At 38.6% G+C, this 17113-nt stretch overlaps 2 protein-coding genes across 2 annotated transcripts; both read right to left on the reverse strand.

Annotated features, from left to right (window-relative positions):
* Positions 1–4277: 4277 nt before the first annotated feature.
* Positions 4278–5414, reverse strand: LOC114656753 (gamma-crystallin M2-like). The gene is made up of 3 exons (XM_028808367.2): positions 5406–5414; positions 4835–5077; positions 4278–4550 (listed from the first exon to the last, which is right to left on the reverse strand). Exons 1-3 carry the CDS (start codon positions 5412–5414, stop codon positions 4278–4280), a joined length of 525 nt encoding a protein of 174 aa, XP_028664200.1.
* Positions 5415–14218: 8804 nt separating this feature from the next.
* Positions 14219–16565, reverse strand: LOC114656612 (gamma-crystallin M2-like). Its single transcript, XM_028808249.2, has 3 exons — positions 16557–16565; positions 15894–16136; positions 14219–14494 (listed from the first exon to the last, which is right to left on the reverse strand). Exons 1-3 carry the CDS (start codon positions 16563–16565, stop codon positions 14219–14221), a joined length of 528 nt encoding a protein of 175 aa, XP_028664082.2.
* Between the last annotated feature and the right edge of the window lie 548 nt (positions 16566–17113).

The following is a 17113-nucleotide window of genomic DNA, read 5'->3' on the forward strand; positions in this document are numbered from 1 at the left end:
TATTTAACCTAACAGGCAAATCTAGGAGGATGTGTTTGGAAAATTTGAGTACCCTGGAAAAAACCAGGAAGACACCGGAAGAGAAGCAAACTACATCCAACATTAACTGTTTCCTTTTTACAAGACTAAGCATTATAAACATAATTGTAATTTTGAGCTCTCTTTCGCTTTTCTAAAACCTCAAGCAGATGGTGGCCTTAGGACATATTTCCTCCTCATGTTGTGAATATTTGCTGTTCCACTAATAGATAATATTTTGTTTCTTTAATATGTTTTAGATAGGGACCCAGTTAAGAATCAACTTGTTAACATGAGAGCATAACATGGGAAGGCCTGTAACAAGTCCCGACTATGCAAGCGCTGTCAAGGACAATGTAACTTACCATGCCAGTACAATAGAATGGGCATGGCTAGGAGAACTTATCTGGGTGCAGGGTGTCCCAGATGGGGGTACAATATAGGACTACCTGAAAAATGTGAAAGAGGGGACAGGATTATAACATCTCCAGACCCATTTACAGCACCCTGTCCTCCTCTGAAATAGATGAGAACAGGTAGTGAACATGCAGAATGCACAAGGGTGAAGAGACACCAGGGAAGGGAGACTAATCTGGTGGTCCTGGAACAAATATAGGCAATGCATGTGGCATGTGGCCAGAGAGGCCCTTAAAGTTGTCTCCAGGCCATAAACCATCCAAGGGGAATGGTTGGCAAGTTCTCATATGGTGGTGTAAGTGTGGAAGCGTAAGGGCTAGATTAATAATAACAATACTGTAACATTTTATGGGATTGAGGATGTTTTGCTACCAAGCCAAGAGGCCATAATGAAATTACAACAAGAAGAAAGGCATAACCCACCCTTGAGGATCACCAATTTCTATTCCAGTAGGGAGGAGCTAATAATGAATGGACAAGGGATGATGGGATTTTATGAGCAGTTCACTCCCAATGTGAGAGATGGCAGTACTGCTTTGATTGGGGCCTAGTTTGGACACAACAGAGTTGACTGGGAGATGTAATACAGTAGGGGAACTATACTGGGGTCTCTGGGTGCCACAGGGGAGCACTGTGTAGACTGGAGTTTATGGGGGAGTTCTGTATGAGTGGAAAGTGCTTCCTTTAGGCAATGGCACCACAAGTACTCCCAGATCCAAAATAAAAGAGAGCCCCTCAGCTACCTCAGGGTCAGAATCAGGAGAAGGAGAAGGCTCACAGACAATATAGTGGAAGGAGACAGAGATGCTTGTTTTCTCAATTATATTGTGTTGGACTGTCTTTTACTACAGTATGTTATGGCACAATTATGAGACAAACATTATTTTATTTTACCATTGAAATTGTGTTCGGCTTTGATTTGCCTGGTGGTTGGGGCTCTGGGGTGTCCCCTACAGTCCATAGTGCGAAGAAGAAGCCAGAGTAAGTGAGAGAGTGGGCAACTGGACAAAGCACCTCTCAATGGTTTAGTGGAAACAGCCTGTGTAGAAAGCCCAGTGTGAATTCAGGTGTTGGTAGTTTTCCTGGATTATACTTTGAGACTTTAACCTATCTTTCATACTAACTTGAGTGTTTGGGTCTTTTTGTCATTCACTCAAGGTCTGGGGATGCTTTGAGAGCACTTTGTCTTGTTTACAAAGTCATTAAAGCTTGAAAGTTTGTTGACTGATCTTAAAAACATGGCGTAATAATTGAAAGTGTTGTAACAGACAGCCGGGTAGCTAAACCCAGCCAGAACTCCCATGAGATGGAAGGATAGGGGAAGGCAGCTTTTCTAGGACACTGCCTCCCCCAAGACTCTAGATGGCAGCTTCCTTGGACTGCAGCGATGCCCCGGATTCTCACAGGGCATTATGGGACATGTAGTTTAATACCACAGCCCTGCTGGGTACCATGGGTGCCGCAAGGGGACGCTGCAAGAGAACCAGGGGAGCCATGTCTCACCCATAGCCCCGAAGTACTACCAAGTCATGGGGACAAAAGCCCAGAAGTACTTCTGGGCTGAAGAAAACTCAAGTTCTTGAACCGGGTCGAACACCATTTAAAGGACTGTTGGGAACCCAGCAAGTGAGCCAGCGTTGGGTGGAGGTGGACGAAGCTTGCCGGGAGGTGTGGAGAAAGCAAAAGAAAGAAAGAAGAATAATATTGTGGTTCATGGTGTTTATTTGCCTGTTTATTGTGGTTGTGGTGCTTAGGGCACTGTTTTGGAGAAGAAAAAGAATTAAAAATACTTCTCAGTGCTTTTACCCTGTGTCCTGTGTGTCTGTCTGTTGGGTTTAAGGGGCAACAGTGACCCCTAGTGTCCACAGTGTATTTGTGGGCAAATCAAAAAGCTTAAAGTTTAATAAAAAGTGATTGTAAACAGTTATTTCATCTTAACATAAACTCTCAACTTGTAGACTTTAGGCATAAATTCTTTAAAGGCTTGAAAGCAATGATTGCTAACATGCTATATGATATAAGTTTACTAGAAATTTTATTTTTATATGCTTGTCAAAATAATGATTAAATAGAAATTGAATACAAAGAAGAAAATAAAGCATATTAATACATTGTACAGTATATACAGTGTAGTGATATTTGGCTGTCTGTTGAATTAGAATACCAATCCTATGATCAGATTTCCCCCATTTTTAGAACAAGTACTGTTTGGGGGTAAAAAGTTTTTTGGAAGCTACCGGTTGGTGCTTTTATTGCTACAATATCTTCTGTAAAGGTGAAAACAGTTTGTGCCAGGATTGACCAGTCACTGTCCTGATGGTAGTGAAGATGCTACTTGTTTTTGTGCATAACTCTGTAAATGGCATTGCTACCATGCATGGTTCTGTTACCTTACCACATAAGGACACCCCTTGTCAGCAAACTATCTGTGGTGCAACAATAAAGTTTAAAAGTGTGATTCTTTTCATTCTTTGTTTCTCTGGAGTTCTCAGAATGTTGAGGCTCTCTTGTGTCTTGATATTGCATATTTTGGGTTAATTTTGGCAGGTCAGAAATGTGTGACTAGAGAACCATGAAGAAGTTGACAGTATGTGTTATTGCACCACTGATAATGGGCAGAGTTCATGGAGTTCATTATGGATTCTTTTATCTTGATAATATTTGGGAGCAGATTGTTGTGGCTACCCCATTTTGTCATATATGCCACTTTTAAGCAAGTGAATATTTGGGTGCCACTAACATATAGGATTGTGGGAGTGTTACTACATACAGTTGCTGTATGGGTCTGACTTAAGAGAGGGTGCAGTCTGGGGCTGAGCCTTTGTTGTGATAAATGATCTGTCTGCAGGCTTTTGCTTAGAATTTTGACTTCTACTCATTTGTGTTTGATTCTTGCTGATGTTTGTGTAGACTTCAACAGCATACACAGATTCAGTTTATCTTTTAAGTTCTGCCTAGCACAGATACAGTCAGAATAGGATATTACTTTCTGACAATTTAAAAATTATACACATATGTTCAGAGGATCATTTATTAGAAGTTAACTGTATTGGACTGTTGGAGTGCTTTGCAAGATGGAGCACATTGAAGAAACTCATCCAATCACCAGAAACTCAAGGCAGCCAATAATAATCTATCAAAATGTTGTTAGGTATCTTTTTCATTATACCAGGATATGTGATAGAGTACAAGTCCAAGGAGGTTATGCTCAAGCTTTATAATGCACTGGTCAGGCCTCATCTGGAGTACTGTGTGCAGTTTTGGTCTCCAGGCTACAAAAAGGACATAGCAGTGCTAGAAAAGGTCCAGCGAAGAGCAACTAGGCTTATTCCAGGGCTACAGGGGATGAATTATGAGGAACAAATAAAAGAACTGAGCCTTTTCAGTTTAAGCAAAAGAAGATTAAGAGGTGACGTGATTGAAGTGTTTAAAATTAAGAAGGCAATTAGTACAGTGAATCAAGACTGTTATTATAAAATGAGTTCATCAAGAATACGGGGACACAGTTGGAAACTTGTTAAGGGTAAATTTCACACAAACATTAGGATGTTTTTCTTCACACAGAGAACCATAGACACATAGAATAAGTCACCAAGTAGTGTGTTAGATATTAGGACTTTAGGAACTTTCAAAAATCAACTTGATGTTATTTTGGAAGAATTAAGTGAATAAGACTGGCAAGCTCTGTTGGGATTAATGGCCTGTTCTTGTCCAGGATTTTCTAATGTTCTAATATAATTATCTGAAATAAGTAATTTTAAGTTATGTTTTCTTTATTGCGAATTTTATTCTATTTGCATGTCATTTGAAAGAATTTTCCAGTAATATCACTTTAGAGCCTTTTAAAACTCCATTACCCGTCTGAAGGAGCCCACAATAGGGTGCATAGCTCCCCAGTCAGTGAAGCGTCTGAACTCTCCCTTCTCCACCAGATACTGCCGTCCCCTACAATTAGGGTGCTCAAATAAGACCCAAGCCCCATCTATCACATGACAAGAATGGATCTCTCTGTTATGGAAGTGTTCCTGGAGAGAAGGTATGTCATCTGTAAACTCCATCATCTGGCCTTCAAAGTTTATCCTTTCATATATCTTTAGTCTGTATGGGCCATTTGCCTGCAAAGCAAAAACAGTTGTGTTAAGAGATTTTCTCCATATTGTGGAAAACATGAAATAATACAAGTGAAAAACAAAGTTTGTGTATCATTATCTGATCTGAAGCTGCCATTATCTTAAATCATTTGTGTTAGTCATTAATAAACTTTAAGAATATTATCTATGAACTTAGTCCAAAAGCCACCATTAATAAAAGGAACAAAAACAGATTCATTGTTTACTCCCGTGCATTTTTACTTAACAGAAATATAGAAGTTAAGTCATGCAATTTAATAGTTACTTACATTTCGGATTATTCTGCACGAGCGAACACAATCATTGAATCCCATCCAACGCTGATAATCAGGGTACTCGCCTGGGGTTAATATATACTGACATCCCAAATAATTGGGGCGCTCAAACAGAACCCAGCAGCTGCTGTCCACTCGGATGGAGTTACAACGACTAAAGTAGGTCTGTAACTCTTGGCAGTCACTGGTGCACTCGTAGGAGCGACCAAGGAAGTTTCTGTCCTCATAGAAGATGATCTAGAGAGCACAGAAAGAGTTATACCAAATCTGCACGTGCTGCTGTTTGCATAAATTGCATGTATGATGTATAAGAGATGATTATATGCAATGCATATGTGATTAATAATCCTTTACAATGAAATGAGTATGTTACTAAAAAGAAAAAGTTTGTTTTGTATTATGTATTAATTCTGGTGTTACTGTTTCTATTAATTCAACATTTTTAGGAAATCCAAACAAATAGATGTTTTCCTAATAATAAAATCATTTTCAGCTAATTCAAAATGAAAACTATGAGATCAACAACTAATTTTCTAAATAAATAAAATGAAATAGTGTAATTTACCTTCCCCATTGTCAGACTGTCACTGTAGCAGACTCCTTTCACAACCTCAATGAGGCCTTGCATTCAGCTTCTTTTTATACTTGCATTTAACAATAAAGTTTAATACGTACTTTATACAAATTAATGAGCCCATTCAATCAGCAATTTAGCGATTTATCTAAGCAAAACACATTGTTCTGAAACACAGAATCATCATTATCTGAACAAAGAGATCTGCTAGGGACATGGCAGTGTTACACAGAAAAAGTTACAGTGAAGTCACAATGCAGCTGCAGGCTTAAATCCTTATTTGGTTGATTAAATGTTTGAAAAAGGAGACTTAAAACTGTCAAATCAAAAACAGGAAAATGCTGTTACTTTATTTTAATGTTATTTTTGTGTGCCCAACAAGAATTTTATATTTCTTTATTTATTATTGATTATTCATATAAGGTAATTTTATAAAAAAAATGCCTTCATATCTATCTATCTATCTATCTATCTATCTATCTATCTATCTATCTATCTATCTATCTGGTCAAAAGTATGGGACCCCCCCAAATGATTATGTTCAAGTGTTTCAGCTGCACCAACTGTTAACAGGTGCATACAATCGAGCACATAACCATTGAGTCTCTATTGACAAGCACTAGCTATAGAATGGGTCGTACTGAAGAGCTCAATGACTTTAAATGTGGTCTTCTCAAAGGATGTCACCTTTGACACAAGTCAGTAGGTTAAATATTTGCTATGCCAAATCTACCCTTTTCAACTGTAAGTGCTATTATTGTTAAGGTGAAGTTGTGGTTTCTCACCTTGTCATGTGTTTGCTCACAGGTCTTCTCACATTATCCTGGGCATCACAGTTTCAAAAAAGATCATGAACCAGCTGGAAAAGCCCAAGAAAATACGAAAGGCCATTTCTTTGAATTTGCAACTAGAAGTGATAAAGTGTACATGAAGAGCTTCATTAAACATTATCAATGCCTTATCAAAACTATTAAAAGAGCATGACAGCAAAATTGAATACCACCATGAAAAATCCCCTCCAGGACACGCACTCTTAGAGCACTTTTAGCCACAAGCTCACCAAGAAGCACCCCTAGGGTGCTTTTCTGTCCACGGCTATCAGGCAATTCAATGCTTTCACCCATTCGTACTTGTTATATTTATTAATTTATTTATTTATCGATTGATTGATTGATTGATTGATTGGTTGTGTTATTGTATCTATCCAGTGAACCTGTATTGTTTTGAGGACTAAGGTTATGATTAAACTACTTCTGCAAATATTTATGTAAATCTGTATTATTTGAACAAAAATGGGGGTCATTTTTAGAGCCAAGGAATGGTTGAAAATGTTTTCCATTCAAATTAATTGTAATTAGGTGTTGGCTTAAAGAAAATTTACTTTGCAAAAGAGATTTCAGTTCCTACTTAAAGCAAAGACAGTCTGCACGCCTCGCCTGTTAACTCCTTCCCCACTGGATGATGCTTTAACTTGCTGTTACTTGGTTTATACTTTAGTGATTGTAATATGACTCACATGCACAGTAAGCGTTTGCTTATTTTAATTAGAGTTTCTCTTAATTACATAGATAATGGATGATCCTGTTTAACATCTAAAGTTAACTTGTAATGGGACTTCCTTAGTGCTCAGAAATCCACTAATAGAATTGTAGTCGGTATTTAGTTACATAGAAGCAGAACTCTTTGAGTTTCCTTGTTTTCAAATGGGGTAACGACGGCTTACAGTTTTCTGACCATTCATGTTTCATGACTGCAAGTTTGATTTATGAACATAAGACTACATGTTATATAAAGAACTTATATTGAATTATAAATGTCCTCTTTCTAAAGTTTATAACACATATAGAGAAGCCACTACATGATTTTTCAAAGAAAAAATCGGACGTGGTCTCCCCTAGACTTTCTTGTATACTCAGATATGGTGATGGATGTTTGAGGAGTAAACTGCAACACAATGATTATATTTTTATATTATGTGCATTGAAGAACCATCAACAACAAAACAATTCAAATTAATAATATATTGAGCAATTATTATAAAAGTAAAGCTGAAAAAATCGGAATCTGCAGCTGCATGAATAAAAGGTAAAGTGCCACTTCTGGTTAGCAGAAATAGCTAAAAAGTTGATAGAAATCTATGCTTTGTACCTAATACTTGTAACCAAAATTTGGTTGAACTAAGTGGCACACACACAGAGAGACAGACAGACACACAGACATAATTCCAAAAATGGCATTTTGGGACTCAGGGAGGTTCATTAAAATCTTGAGGTCGAATTTTTGGACGATTAAAATACTTTCCAATCCAGCCACTGGGGATGCACAAACCAGTGTGTTTCTTCATGCCTGTACCAAGCCCGGATAAATGGGGAGAGTTACGTCAGGAAGGACATCCGGTGTAAAATTTTGCCAAATCAATATGCGGACAACAATACAAATTTCCATACCGGATTAGTCGAGCCCCAGGTTAACAACGACCGCCACCAGTACTAAAGAGAGTGGAACTGAGGGTAGGAACTTTTAATGTTGGCAGTATGACTGGTCAGGGGAGAGAGTTAACAGATATGATGGAGAGAAGGAAGGTTGATATATTGTGCGTGCAAGAGACTAAATGGAAGGGGAGTGAGGCCAAGTTGATCAGAGATGGATTCAAATTGTTCTATCATGGTGTGGATAGAAGGAGAAATGGAGTAGGGGTTATTCTGAAGGAACAGTATGCGAGGAGGTGAAAAGAGTGTCAAACAGAGTAATGATTATGAAGCTGGAAATTGGAAGTGTGATGATGAATGTTGTTAATGCACTAACCCGCAAGTTGGATGTGCAATGGATGAGGAAGAATATTTTTGGAGTGAATTGGATGAAGTGATGAACAGTGTACCCAAGGGATAGAAAATGGTGATTGGAGCGGATTTCAATGGAAATGTTGGTCTGTAGGATGACGTTGAAGATCAAGAAGAGGAAGAGAATGAGGGCAGAGCCAAGGATCAAATGGTGAAAGTTGAAAAAGGAAGACTGCAAGGTTGAGTTTAGGGAGAAGGTGAGACAGGCACTGGGTGGTAGTGAAGAATTACCAGACAGTTGGGAAACTACAACAGATGTAGTAAGAGTGACAGCAAGAAGGGTGCTTGGCGTGACATCTGGACAGAGGAAGGAGGAAAAGGAAACCTGGTGGTGGAATGAGGAAATACAGGAGAGTGTACAGAGGAAGAGGATTACAAAGAAGAAGTGGGATAGTTAGATAGATGCAGAAAGTAGATAAGAGTACAAGGAGATAAGGCGCAAGGTGAAGAGAGAGGTGGTGAAGGCTAAAGAAAAGGTGTATCATGAGTTGTATGAGAGTTTGGACACTAAGGAGGGAGAAAAGGACCTGCACCGATTGGCTAGACAAAGGGACCGAGCTGGGAAAGATGTGCAGCAGGTTAGGGTGATAAAGGATAAAGATGGAAACTTACTCACAAGTGAGGAGGGTATGTTGAGCAGACGGAAAGAGTACTTTGAGTAGCTGATGAATGAAGAGAACAAGAGAGAGAAGAAGTTGGATGATGTGGAGATAGTGAATCAGGAAGTGCAATGGATTAGCAAGGAGGAAATGAGGACAGCTATGAAGAGGATGAAGAATGGAAAAGCCATTGGTCCAGATGAAATACCTGTGGAAGAATGGAGGTGTTTAGGAGAGATGGCAGTGGAGGTTTTAACCAGATTGTTTAATGGAATCTTGGAAAGTGAGAGGATGCCTGAAGAGTGGCGAAGAAGTGTACTGGTGAAAATATTTAAGAATAAGGGGGATGTGCAGGACTGTAGTGACTACAGGGGGATAAAATTGATGAGCCACAGCATGAAGTTATGGGAAAGAGTAGTGGGAGCTAGGCTAACAAGTGAGGTGATGATTAGTGAGCAGCAGTATGGTTTCATGCCAAGAAAGAGCACCACAGATGCAATGTTTGGAGAAGTGTGTTGATGGAGAAGTATAGAGAAGGCCAGAAGGAGTTGCATTGCATCTTTGTGGACCTGGAGAAAGCATATGACAGGGTGCCTTGAGAGGAGTTGTGGTATTGTATGAGGAAGTCGGGAGTGGCAGAGAAGTATGTAAGAGTTGTACAGGATATGTATGAGGGAAGTGTGACCGTGGTGAGGTCTGTGGTAGGAGTGACAGATGCATTCAAGGTGGAGGTGGGATTACATCAGGGATCGGCTCTGAGCCCTTTCTTATTTGCAATGGTGATGGACAGGTTGACAGAAGAGATTAGACAGGAGTCCCCATGGACTATGATGTTTGCTGATGATATTGTGATCTGTAGCGATAGTAGGGAACAGGTTGAGGAGACCCTAGAGGGGTGGAGATATCCTCTAGAGAGGAGAGGAATGAAGGTCAGTAGGAACAAGACAGAATACATGTGTGTGAATGAGAGGGAGGTCAGTGGAATGGTGAGGATGCAAGGAGTAGAGTTGGCGAAGGTGGATGAGTTTAAATACTTGGGATCAACAGTACAGAGTAATGGGGATTGTGGAAGAGGGGTGAAAAAGAGAGTGCAGGCAGGGTGGAATGGGTGGAGAAGAGTGTCAGGAGTGATTTGTGACAGACGGATATCAGCATGAGTGAAAGGGAAGGTCTACAGGACGGTAGTGAGACCAGCTTTGTTATATGGGTTGGAGACGATGGCACTGACCAGAAAGCAGGAAACAGAGCTGGAGGTAGCAGAGTTAAAGATGCTAAGATTTGCACTGGGTGGGAGACAAAGTCAGAGAGGCAAGATTGCATTGGTTTGGACATTTGGAGAGGGGAGATGCTGAGTATACAGTATTGGGAGAAAGATACTAAGGATAGAGCTGCCAGGCAAGACAAAAAGAGGAAGGCCTAAGAGAAGGTTTATGGATGTGGTGAGAGAGGACATGCAGGTGATGGGTGAAACAGAACAAGATGGAGAAAACAGAAAGATATGGAAGAAGATGATCCACTGTGGTGACCCCTAATGGGAGCAGCCGAAAGAAGAAGAAGAAGACAATACTTTCTCTATACTTCACATACAAGAATGTAAAAAGTGAAATGTTCCCAAGTTTAAGTTTGTTTTCCTTTTTAATAAACGTTTGCCCAATCATTTGACCTCTGCCATTGCATTTTTTTTTAATTCCCAGTTTCTGATTCCAAACCTCTACCACTCAGCTCTTGAGACAAACAGTGTCATTTAAATTTTTTGAAAAATGCATCTGCTGTTCACTCAATGATTTTTTTTTTCTTTTCTGTTTGTTTCCCTAGTTACTTTGTATTCCCCCTTCATTTTCTTATTTCCCACTTTTATAAAAATTCAATTTATAATGTTGTTTATTTGTTGGCTTTATTCTAAGCCATGGAGGCACAATGGAAGTTTCACCCATTTAGAAATAATTCAAATTGCAAAATGTAACTACATTTTTGTTACATAAGTTCTGATACATTCTCAATGGTTAAAACTAAAGAGTAAAATTTGTTTGGTTGTTATCTAGTATACTCACTACCAAAATCAAACGTTTACTTCCATTCAGAACAAAAGATGGCCTATTTACCATAAACATAGAAGGAAAGACCATTGTGTTTTCTGCTGCCACATACTTATTACCATCTTTAAAGAAAAAGATTAATGTTCAGCCACGATTTTAAAGCCATCACTCAATCACTGGCAATTGTACACTACAGTAAAATATTGACTTTTGTGGTCACAAGATAGTTATGGAAAATATTGAGATGATACCCGGGATCCCATCCATTTCATGCTCTATCTAATAGAGCATGCACAATCATGCTCTATTTCTAATGTGTCCTCTGAGTATAAGAGTTACTAATTCTGACCTCTAACTTTGCAACATATTTTCCCTTACTTTTTCGAATTAATTATGTACTTCTTCATGTTCTCTTCAAAGGGCAATGTTTCATTTAAAATTTAGTTGATTGGTAAAACTCAATTATCAAGAGTTTTTATTTAATTTTTAGAAACTGTGGTAAAGGACAAATCTTTGATAGCCCCCTATGAGATGACAGATGATCGTAAGTCCACAAAAAAGCAAATTACCCCACACTGCATGACTTCATAGAGTTTGGTGGCCACCAGTTGGGTGAGATGGATTTACGAAGGATCTAAACGTTGAACTCTCAGCACAACAGGTTGCTACATTACTGCTCATTACCTGAGCCTTCTGACCACTGGCAAAAACTGACCTTTAAAACTCACCTTCAAGCCAAATCAATGTTCACTCTTGTGATCCCGGGTATCTCTGCATTCCTGAGACCAAACTAATAAATAAAGGGACAGATATCCTTCTGAAAAGCTTGTTTGCTTTCCTTCTATAATATGGCATATTCTGTAATTCTGTCACTCAACTGCTGGACAATTCATATTTTACCATCTGACATACACAATAATTACTAGGGGGCATTGTGCATAATGGCCACTCCCAACCCATATGGGAACTTGGAAGTCTTTTTTTTTAATTTTTGAACTACAGATCCTGCCAAGTCACCCTCTAGAAGCCATATGTTATTTCTGCCTCGTAACCCTTTGATAGCTTGTCAAAATGCCCACTCTTTGCCAGTTGCCATGCTTTCCCTTTATTTATGATTCATATTAATGAAAACTGTAATCCGCAAACAGTATACCTAACCTAAGTCACTGTGCAATTGTTAAGGGTTTACTGCACCATTATATACAATTTGATCCTGTCAAAGGGCCCTGTACATTAAAGAAAACTCTCTAAGTTAGAAATACTGTAAGTAGGATAGAGTTTAAGAAAACTAGACAGTCCCTCTACTTCTGCTAGAGCCTTTATTTAATGTCCTCCATTGAATGGGTAGCTGTGACTCCCCAATGTGGTGTTCATTAGATCTAGTGGATAATATGCCAACTTTCAGATTAAGGGGAGGCTAATTCTAGAGAAGAGTAACCATAGATGTCCTGACTTGAATGACCAAAACTGATTCTGTTAGAACATTCAATATTTTCGAAACAAGGCTGCTTTCCCTTGTTACACTGGCTTCAGGAAAAAGGCTAAAGCTATTTCCTCCTCCTATTTTTAAGGTGGTCTCTGACTCTCAAGTGGCTGTTCAAATTCAGCTAACATCACTCCTTGCCTGTACCACTTGAAACTAGGAGTCAAGTTCACAATGAGATAAGATATCCCTTGCATGGAGGAAGACTGGGAGGCAAAATGCTGAAGAATGTTAATCATCCAAATGGCAATCATCTGAAACTTCAATTATTTGAAACACTGGCAACATAAAATAAAATTAAAGTAGTCCATTAGTGGAATGTTGAATTATTACTCCTGCCACTTAATTTGTTAGTTTCTGGTTATTTATTATAAGCTACATGCAGAATAGCTAGTGATGAGCGAAACAGTAAACTTTCATTTCACCTACGGTTTCTCAAAGTTGCCCCAAAATTAATTATGCATGCATATAAGGAATGCAAAGCTCATCAAAGTGATTTTTTGGGGGTTTAAACTCTATCTAGTGTGAAAAGCAAGGTATATTGCCTCTCTAAGCGTTACTCCATAGCAGTGGGTATTGATGGGTATTACTAAGCCTTATGTAAATGCATTAACATTATATATATTTGGACCTGCAGGGGGCACACCAGCTCTCCAAAACTGACACAGACAGACACAAGACACAATTCCAGCACACCAGACGAGTTTTATTTGGCTGTGGGAAACTCTTCCCAATTGTTCCCCACAATCACAAACTCCAATAAGCACAAATAAAGCATTCATTACTCTCTTTTCTTCTTCTTCTTTATTTCTTTTTCTCTCATTCTCTACTTCGCCTCCACTCCTCCTGGCAAGCTTCATTCTCTTCCTCCTGACTCTGGCTCCTCGAGCACCTCTTGGCAACACCCATGGAACCCAACAGGGCTGTACCCGAACTCCAACTCCCATGAAGGTCTGTGGGAATGTGAGCCACTGCTGCAGCCCAGGGGGACTGCCATATAGTGCTCTGGGGGAGATAATGCCCCATGCCTGTTCTCTCCCCCGTCCTTCCTTGGAACCCTGGCCATCTGCCATAATATCTTGAAAGATGTGCATGTTAGGCTTATTGGCAACTGTAAATGGGCCTTTGTTGACGTGTATGAGCATGGCCCTTGCAATTGACTTGGAACCAGCACACAGTGCCCTCTGATGTTCCACAGCTCCAGCCACATGGCATCAGGAACTCTTCTCTGTCTCACACAAAGCCAGCCTGAATATTCAAACCACTCATTTTAGGTCAGTGGTAACACCATCTCTTCTCAGCTGATCCAAGCCAGGATCCCTCAGGAGGTTTCATGATAGAAACAAACCCAGGCCAATGGATTTTAAAAGAGAAGAAGAAACCAGGAAATGCAGAGAAGTAATGAAATACATCAAATAAAAAAAAAAAACAAAAATCAAAAATAAAATATGCATTCTCATGTATGAAAATGATTCAAACTATTTGATTATTCAAAGCTGCCTTGGGATCAAATTAGTTTCAATAATCGACATTCTACTGTAGTTACCGTATTGATGATAAGGACGAACACAGAAGACGTTCCATGTTTTTGTTCTGATGGTTCCGGAGTGGATTCTCAGGTGTTGTATTTGTTTTATTGGGTGAAGTACTCCAAATATTTGAAAAAAATTAAACGTACACCTTTTGGACTGCATCACTGTGTGTCAAAGGTTAATTTTTACTAAAGAATTAAATAACAGGAAAGACCATGATAATAATGCATACATGAAATTAAAGATATTGGACAAGTTTGCCTTTGCTGCTCAAAAACACTTTATTGCGGACTTATACATGAAGTGCACACATTTTAGCACTCCGTTATCCTGCGAAATGAGCCAACTTTTGCAGAAGTAGCCCCCCAATCTGTATGACAGCGATATTCACCTCGATCCAAAAAGTACTGGTGCCCACTATAGCTGGGCTGATCATAAAACACCCAAATCCCATCCAGTACAATGCAGGAGTTAATCTGGTGGAACTGAAGACTGTCAAAGATGGAATCGCAGTCATTGTCGTATTCCTTCATTTGGCCTCTAAATTCGGTTCTTTCATAGACTCTAATCTTGTATGAATTTCCATAAACCTAAAACACAAAAATAGTTCAAAATTAATATGCTCAGTTTTGTTATCCAACTACTTAAAATCTTCCAACTGATTAGTTTGTAATCCTTTATGTAGTGGTATCATATGTTGGATTTGTTCCTCCTGTCTTCCAGGACATGTTCACATGTGCATTTGCAAAGTATATGAAAAAATCTGTCATAACACATGGACGGATAAATGTGTGCCATGTGGATGGATCAAAGGATCGATGATTTATCCATGGATGATTGTAATAGTACATGCGCACATCAGGAATACTAGAACTTAATCATTCAGTAAACATTATTGTTTCTAATAATGATAGAAAAATTAACAAACTTCAAATAAATGTCTTAAATCATATTATCATCAAAGAAGCTTAATTCAACTCAGGTCACAGACGGCCAGGGATTATCTTGGAAGCATAAGGTGCAAGGTGGGAAACAGCCCTGGCTCACACAAGGGCAAACATTTAGTCCACCCTGTGTGTCACTGAAGAATGTGAGAGAAAAATTCCACACTTTGGATGCTGGACCCCTGAGGAAGCAGTATGACCCATTGCACCACCCTCTGTATTCATATAAGAAAGTATGCAAATGTGTACTAATAAATAACATGAAATTGTGGCACAGTCCGTGGAGTGCTGAGTAGCTCAGATTACCAAAGATTTTCTTCTTTGTGTGTTTTGTTGTTTCTGCTTCTCCAAATGATTGTTAATAATTTTTGATACTGCCCTACCTTAAATTGATAAATCATAATAATAAATTCAATTATTAAAAGTAAATTCAATACTGAGCTGACCAAGATTCTGTTGCCATAACTTAAGCTATACCGTAGCATTGATCTTTTGTTATTATTCTTTCTTTAATCAATTTAATGTTGCACAGTGATGATGGCATTGTTCTGGTATTTCAGATTTTTGATTGCTATGATGCCCACATCTTTAGTGATATGCAATACACCAAAGTGTATCGGTGGGAGTAGTGACACAGTTTTGGCTGCCATCTTATTTAGTTGTGAGCCATAGGCTCAGGAATCGTCTCGATAAAGGAAACACCTCTTTTCTCTGTCATTTTATTTTTGAAGGCTTTGACTTTTGTTTTGACAAAAATTTGTTATGACTTTGTCTATTTATTTTGATCTGACGGTCATACTTTTCTCTCCTGCAGTGCTTTGATGTCAGTTTTGTGCAGTTTACACTTCCCATTTTTGTTCAAAGTCTCCACTTCACTCTGGTTCCTCTAATCTTACACCATTACATAAAGATCAACACTTGCAACCTCAGACTGCTTTAAATGGAACCAATAAATAGTGGTTGGAAATTATATTAAACATTACAACGTACAAAGATATGCACTTTAACCAGGAAGACTGGAAAAGCTGTTTTCTTTGGGGCTTACATTTCGGATCATTCGGCAGGATTTGATACTGTCACTGAAACTCATCCATTTCTGAGGTTCTGGGTATTCTCCCCGCATTAGGACATACTGGTATCCAGTGCAGTCGGGGTGATCGTACAGAATCCAGCAGCCACTTTCCACTCTGATTGATTGGCAGCGAGTGAAGTAAGAGTGCAGATCGGAGCAGTCGCTGTTGCACTCATAACAGCGGCCTTGGAAGTTTAGATCTTCATAAAAAATTATCTGTGAAAAGCAATGCATTTTTTTTTCAGCAAAACTAAATTATTAGCATTTTCAATATTGCTATGTCCTGTGTACTGTAAAAGTACAAATACATTATAATGTTGGGCAAAAGGTGGAAGATGCAAAGTATGATATGAAAGTTAATTTTCAAAATGAACCTATTAAACACACCATCACAAATCACTTATCATAAGCAATGCTACTATATTTAAAATCCTGACTGAAGGGAAGTGGTGATAACACTTCCTTTCTTAACCTGCACGTGTAACAATGGTTACTCTTAAAATCATTACCATGTACAAATAACATTTTCATTAAATCAAAAACTGATTTAACTTTTATTTTACATCCACCTTTATACCAACTAAAATGTTCAAATAACTGGACATTTACTATTATCCATTACAAAACCTAACTTACCTTCCCCATTTTAACTTACTAATCACTCTGAACCCAATGTTGCACTGCCAAAGTTTATATCTGTAATCAGAATGTGCAGACGAGGGGAAGCAATTGTTATCTAAATTAGCCTGATTTACATATCAGCAAAATGTTTGTTTTTGTTTTATTTCCCTTTGTTTCCTTTTCTTTAATAAATTGTCATCCCAGCAGCATAGGGATCAAGGCATGAATCAGCTACAGACAGGATGTCAATCCATAAGAGGGCATAACTGAAAAATTTAGAATTGCTAATAAAAGTGACACACATACCTGTTTGGAATATAGGGGAAAACCTGAGGATTAACAGAAAATAAGCAAAACTACAGAAAGAATGCATGATCGCAGCACATCAAGACACTCCGGTCAAAGTTGGTGTCTGGCAAGCACCAGATTTCTCACTCTAAATCTGCTCTAGTGCAGTCCCCTAGTGCAACAATACAATACAGTACAATACAATACAATTCAATACAATACAATACAATTTATTTTTGTATAGCCCAAAATCATATAAGAAGTGCCACAATGGACTTTAACAG

This window comes from Erpetoichthys calabaricus, chromosome 8 (assembly GCF_900747795.2).
Source record: "Erpetoichthys calabaricus chromosome 8, fErpCal1.3, whole genome shotgun sequence".
In the NCBI taxonomy this organism is placed as follows: Eukaryota; Metazoa; Chordata; class Cladistia; order Polypteriformes; family Polypteridae; genus Erpetoichthys; species Erpetoichthys calabaricus.